At 44.1% G+C, this 6,948-nt stretch overlaps 1 protein-coding gene across 1 annotated transcript; it reads left to right on the top strand.

The window, feature by feature from the left end:
* The first annotated feature begins 399 nt into the window (after window positions 1–399).
* On the top strand, window positions 400–795 carry LOC138898428 (uncharacterized). Its single transcript, XM_070184494.1, has one exon. The coding sequence runs from the start codon at window positions 400–402 to the stop codon at window positions 793–795; it is 396 nt and encodes a 131-aa protein (XP_070040595.1).
* Window positions 796–6,948: the final 6,153 nt, after the last annotated feature.

The following is a 6,948-nucleotide window of genomic DNA, read 5'->3' as shown; positions in this document are numbered from 1 at the left end:
GATACAAATATTAACCCAAAGGAATAGAACCCAAATCAACTAATGGCAGTGAGTCTCAGGAATGGAAGAGATTTAGACAGAGAGCAAGAAGTTGCTTGAATTACGAGAGAGACTACGGCAACTATGCCAGTTACATTAGAGGCAAATGAGTCAGCATAGCTCACCGAGGCTGTAATTGAACAAGCACAGGTTGACAAGGGTAAGGAGAAGGACGGTGAACAAGTCTCAGAATAGGTGGCACCTCTTGTTCCAGAAGCTTCCAACAAAGAAAAGACATCAAGTAGTGGACAGAGGTTTACTCCTGCACCATTCCCTCAGAGATTGGCAAAACAAAAGAAAGATGATCAATAGAGGAAATTCATGGAAATGCTTTGACATATTCAATTGAATATTCCACTGATGGATGCTTTGAGGGAAATGCCAGGGTATGGAAAAATGATGATGTCGCGGAAATTTGACTTCCAAGACCTGTCCACTGTAACTCTGACACAGACCTGCAGCGCGGTAGTGACAAGACCTATGGCCCAAAAGGTGTCTAATCCAGGTAGCTTCACTATGCCATGCACTATTGGGAGTTATGCTTTTGCTAAAGCATTGTGTGACTTGGGAACCAGCATAAACTTGATGCCCTTGGTAATCTATACAAAACCGGGCAATGGCAGAGCTAGACCGACCTCAATGTTTCTGCAACTGGCTGATCGCACAGTCAAAAGATCGAGAGAAATTCTTGATGATGTGCTTGTGAAAGTGGGGAAATTTGTATTTCCTGCAGACTTTGTTATTCTTGACTGTTAGGTGGATGAAGAGATACCCATCATTCTGGGAAGGCCATTCTTAGCCACTGGGAGAGCATTAATTGATTGTGAGACTGGAGAGTTAAAAATGAGGTTGAACAATGAAGAAATAATATTCAACGTTCAACAATCCATGAGGAGACCCAGTGAATTTGCAAACTGCTCACTAGTGGAGGCCGTGGATGTGATACTGCAAGAAGAGGATGAGACCCTTAATGTCAAGGATCCACTAGAAGCCTGCTTTATGAATTTGGAAGTGACGGACGGTGAAGGGTTGGCAGAGTGGGTCATGGCTCTCAAAGGTCAAGGATTCTGGAAAAGGGAACCTCAGTTTGAGCCCCTACGCTTAGAAGAGAGAGCAACACTACCTGCAAAACCATCAATAGAGGAGCCACCACAGCTGGACTTGAAACCGCTTCCAGCCCACCTCAGGTACGCTTTCTTGGGGCCTAATTCTACTTTGCCTGTTATTATATCATCTGGTTTGCTAGCTGTGCAGGTAGAGCAACTATTGCAGTTATTGCAAGAATGTAAGACTGACATTAGTTGGACCATGGCAGACATAAAGGGTATCAGCCCAGCCTTTTGTATGCACAAGACTTTTCTGGAAGAGGGGCACAAACCTTCTAAGGAGCATCAACGATGGCTGAACCCGAATATGAAGGAGGTAGTAAAGACGGAAGTGATCAAGTGGCTGGATGCAGGTATCATCTTCCCCATCTCTGACATCAACTGGGTCAGTCATCTCCAATATGTGCCGAAAAAGGGAGGAATGACGGTCGTACAAAATGAGAATAACGAGTTCATCTCGACTCGTACAGTCACAGGGTGGCAGATTTGCATGGACTATCGGAAACTGAACACATACACTCGAAAGGACCATTTCCCATTGCCTTTCATTGATCAAATGTTGGACAAGTTAGATGGGCGGTCCCACTTCTATTTCTTGGATGGATACTCGGGGTATAACCAGATCTCAATATCCCCGGAAGACAGAGAGAAAACATCCTTCACTTGTCCATATGGCATATTTTTCTTTCGGAGAATGCCCTTTGGACTTTGCAATACACCAGCTACATTCCAGCGGTGCATGTTAGCCATTTTCACTGACATGGTGCAGGATATGATGGAGGTGTTTATAGATGATTTCTCCGTGGTGGGGGATTCATTTGAAGATTGTCTTCACAACTTAAGAAGAGTGCTCAAAAGATGTGTGACAAATCTGGTACTGAATTGGGAAAAATGCCACTGTATGGTACACGAAGGAATAGTGTTGGGGCATCGAGTGTCCAGCAAGGGAATTGAAGTCGACCATGCTAAGGTTGATGTGATTGAGAAGCTGCCACTGCGCACTTCGGTAAAGGCAGTGAGAAGTTTCCTTGGGCACGCCGGGTTTTATAGGCGATTCATTAAAGATTTTTCAAAAATTGCTAACCCCTTATGTAAGCTGCTTGAAAAGGATTAGCCCTTTGTGTTTTCTAATGATTGCAGGTTGGTTTTTGAGGAGCTGAAGAAGAGATTGGTGACTGCACCCATCATAGTGGCACCCAACTGGGAGCAACCATTCGAGCTCATGTGCGACGCCAGTGATTATGCTATAGGAGCAGTCTTGGGGCAACGCAAGGACAAAATGATGCACCCAATTTACTATGCAAGCAGGACACTCAGCGGTGCACAGCTCAATTACACTGTAACGGAAAAGGAAATGTTGGCGGTAGTGTTTGCCTTCGACAAATTCAGGTCGTACTGAATTGGTTCAAAAATTATTGTTTATACTGACCATGCAACAATTAGGTACTTGATTGCAAAGAAGGAGTCAAAGCCATGCTTGATTTGCTGGGTTCCGTTGCTACAAGAATTCGATCTAGAAATCCGTGATAGAAAGGGGACGAACAATCAAGTGGCAGAACACCTCTCAAGATTGGAAGGAGCTGAAAAGAGAATGGAGGTGGAAAACATAACAGAGACATTCCCGGATGAACAGTTACTTGCTGTGACAATAGAGGAGACGCCATTGTATGCTGATATTGCTAACTATTTAGCAAGCGATATTGTGCCTTATGAACTCTCCTCAATTCAAAAGAAGAAGTTTTTCCATGATTGTCGAGCCTATTATTGGGACGAACCTCTATTGTTTAAAATATATATAGATAACATGATTCGGAGGTGTATCCCCAAGAAAGATCAACCTTCTGTTTTGCAGGCTTGCTATGCTTCACCGTATGGTTGACACTTTGGATGAATCCGAACAGCATCAACAGTGTTGGAATCAGGATTATATTGGCCTACCTTGTTCAAGGATGCCCATGCTTGGGTCAAAAGTTGTGATGAATGCCAAAGGACATGCAACATATCTCGCCGTCACGAGATGACGATGACCACAATTCAAGAGGTTGAGGTTTTTGACATGTGGGGGATCGACTTTATGGGGCCGTTCGTCAGCTTGTATGGTAACAAATATATATTGGTGGCGGTTGACTATGTCTCCAAGTGTGTCGAAGCGGTGGCTCTCCCAACCAATGATGTAAAAGGGGTAACAAGTTTCCTAAAAAAAAATATTTTCACACATTTTGGCACCCCGAGAGCTATAATCAGTGATGGTGGAACCCATTTTTGCAATAGAGTGCTCGCACGTCTGTTGGAAAAGTATGGAGTTCGCCATAAAGTAGCCACACCGTACCACCCACAGATGAGCGGGCAAGTTGAAGTGTCCAATAGAGAAATTAAAAGTGTCCTGACAAAGACAGTGAATGCAACAAGGACTGATTGGGCGAAGAAGCTGGATGATACATTATGGGCGTACCGCACAATATTCAAAACTCCAATTGGTATGTCACCATACAAGTTGGTGTTTGGAAAGGCATGCCACCTTCCGATAGAGCTCGAACATAAAGCACTTTGGGCACTGCGGCAGTTGAATCTGGATATAGAGATCGCATGCACCAGCAGAGTCACTGAGTTACATGAGCTCGAGGAATTCAGGTTCCATGCATTAAAGAATGCTAGATTATACAAAGAAAAGATGAAAATGATCCATGATAAGCACATCTTAGATTGGAACTTCAAGCCCGGAGATCTAGTGTTGTTATACAACTCGAGATTGAGATTATTTCCGGGTAAGTTGAAGTCCCGATGGTGAGGACCCTTCAGAGTGGTGCAAGTGCTCTCAAGTGGAGCTGTAGAGATTGAATCCGAAGATGGGACAAACAAGTTCATGGTAAATAGGAAAATGCTGAAACATTACCTTAGAATGGTCGAAGAGAAAGAGGATAAAGTGGTGATAACTTTGGAAGAGCCCCAGTACGCGAACGAGGAGTGATAATGAAAGCCTGCGTCGTGTCGCGATATTAAATTAGACGCTTCCTGGGAGGCAACCCATGGTTTGTTGTAAATCGTCGGGTCGCGACGTTAACTTAGGCGCTTTTTGGGAGGCAACCCATTAATTTCTTATTTTGGTTGTTTTAATTGATTTTGAACGACTTTGTCCGATCTACTAGTGTGCAGGGCAAAAATTATGCGCATCGGAAGGATTCGGGGATCGAAATTAACCCGAGAATAGGTAAAAATGCGGCAAAGACAAAAATTGGCTGGAGACGGAGATCCTCGGCCGCGAATTGGACCGCGGATTGGGGCGGTCCAGGTAAGTTTCTTCTTTTTTTTTTTTAGTCAATTTTTTTTTTTATCCCCCCTTATTTTTCCCTAACTTAAACGCCCACAACCCCCACTTCCCCTACTTCTCTTCTTTCCTCCCTAACTTCAAGTGCCCAAACCCCTCCCTTCCCCCATATTTTCCTTTCAACACAAGACTTTTCTCCTTCCTTCTCTTCCCCACTCAACCACTCTCCCACCTCCGTTCTTCTCAAGATCTCCAAGTAAGTACATGATTTTATTCCTCTTTCTTAGTATTTTACTTTCTTTTTTTCCCTTTTCTGTATAGGGTAGTAAAATCATAGGTACTTTTGTCTGGGATTTGGATTGTGGTTTATATGTGGTATATGGAGGCTATTTGAATTGGTTGATTTGGAGGAAGCCATTTTTGGGTTTGTGAGGAATGGTAGTCTGATTGGATCTTTGGGTGACTTGGGGGAACATATGCACACTACCTGTTTGTTGATTTGCCTTAATGAGTGTTGAATATAAATTGTGACCAATTGTGCGAGTAAAGTCTGAGTAACCGCCATTGGGACACATATTCTTCTCTTCACTGATAGTAGTATTCATTGTGTAGGTAACATGCAACCTTCAAGGAAGAGACGCGCTACCGGGGCCTCATCAAGTGGTCATGGAGGCTCATCTAGGGGACAGGCACCGGCCAGTGCAGTTCAGTTTGATCGTACCAGGTTTGTCTCCAGAGCTGCCCAAGACCGTTTCAGTTTGAAGGCCACTAAAAAAACCTGTACCGAAAAGGGGTATTAATAGGGCGTCCCTCCAGGATGAGTGCCCTAATATGTATCGGGAGTTGATCAAGCGCAGATTGGACAGCTTTTTCAAAGAGCCGGAGGAGGGTAACTTGATGCTTGTTCGGGAGTTCTATGCCAACTACCCCGAACATGAGGATAGAATATGCAATGTGCGACACACGAGGGTGGATGCCTCGATAGAAGCCATCAGGAGAGTGTATCGATTGCCTGAATTCAATGGGGAAGAGGATTTCTATGATACTTACAGGAGAGAACCCATCACATGGAACAGGTTTTTCAGAACTATCTGTGCACCAGACAAAGACGTAGTGTGGGTTGTGCGGGATCGAAGCTACACTCTTCCTCACTCACTTTAGAAGGAAAATGCTGGTTGTACATCATCAACAGTCACTTGATGCCGTCCCATAATACCACGGAGGTAAATGGTCCGAGAGCTGCCTTGATATGGTGCTTCGTGAATGGCCACGACTTCGATATGGCCAAGGTTATTCAGTCTGAGATTTTCGTCTGTTTACCACAGAAGAGGTATAGGTTCTTTTTCCCCTCTCTGATCACTAGATTGTGCCGGGCAGCAAGGGTGCCTGAGAACCCAAATGCAGATGGCATGGTAAAGAAAGAAGTAAAGGTTCGGGCAGACAAAGTGACCATCGGGAAAGACCCGGTAGCACCAGGGGCAACTCATAGTGACGATTCTAATGTGTCAGAAGAGGGTGATGAAAGGCAGGAGGAGGTTGAACCTGCCTCATCCCCACAGGAACAAGCTGCAGTGGCTGAAGGACCATCCTAGGGCAGACGGAGCACGCGAATGGCAGCCCTAGAACAAGACATGGCAGGACTGTGAGCTTCCGTCACGGAATTGGGGGCCAGAGTTGATGCTTTGGCCACCCAAAATGCGAAGCATAGGTTGGTTGCATGCGCTGGGGAGAGCATGTCATCTCGACCCTGGCACTGTCTCCGATCAAGACTGATCTACCAGGGAAGATCATTTACCTCATATTACTTTACTTTGTATGACATGGGGACATGACATCTTTTTAAGTGTGGGGTGGGGGATACTTTGTTGTATATTGTATGTAGATAGTTTCGTAGTTTATTTGTATAAATCAATTTTGACTTGGCCCGACGATGGTTATCACTCGATGGGTTTCTTGAGGGACTAAAGTCAAAAAGAAGAAAAAACCAAAAATATTTTCCTTTGTAGTAGTGTATCAATTCCCCCTTGGTTTTTCTTCAAACCACGGTTCTTTTCCAAGGGTTTTGTTTGAACCGGGTGTAGTTAGCTTTTTATTTTTAGTTAGGAACTTATGTTCCATGGTCAGAATTAGAATAGGATCCTGTAATTTCGTAATGCCTTGAATATAGCGGTTACTTTAGTGTGACGCTTAGGCTCATTTGTTGACTCTTGTAAGAAGGCCTTAAAATGTATGTTCTTAATTTGGCTTAAGTACCCTGATCTGAGTGTTTGATGATCTAATTTGGAATGAGTCATGTGCCATGTGTGTGTGAGGCTTGTTATATTATGTGCACGACATTTAACGCCTAGAACTTGCCTCGTGTGTCTGAAAAGCGAAATGGTAGTCTTGTTTAGTCTGGGAAGTGATATAAGCATTTCTTTGTTGAACCATATATATACATACTCCACCCACCTATTTGCTATGTACCATAGTTAACCCCGTTGAGCCTGTAATCCTGTTTCCTTAGCAACCACATTACAAGCCCTATCCCTTGTTTGA

Source organism: Nicotiana tomentosiformis, chromosome 9, assembly GCF_000390325.3.
Source record: "Nicotiana tomentosiformis chromosome 9, ASM39032v3, whole genome shotgun sequence".
Lineage (NCBI taxonomy): Eukaryota > Viridiplantae > Streptophyta > Magnoliopsida > Solanales > Solanaceae > Nicotiana > Nicotiana tomentosiformis.
Note: the sequence above shows the minus strand (reverse complement) of the source record. Positions and strands in the feature narration are given on the sequence as shown.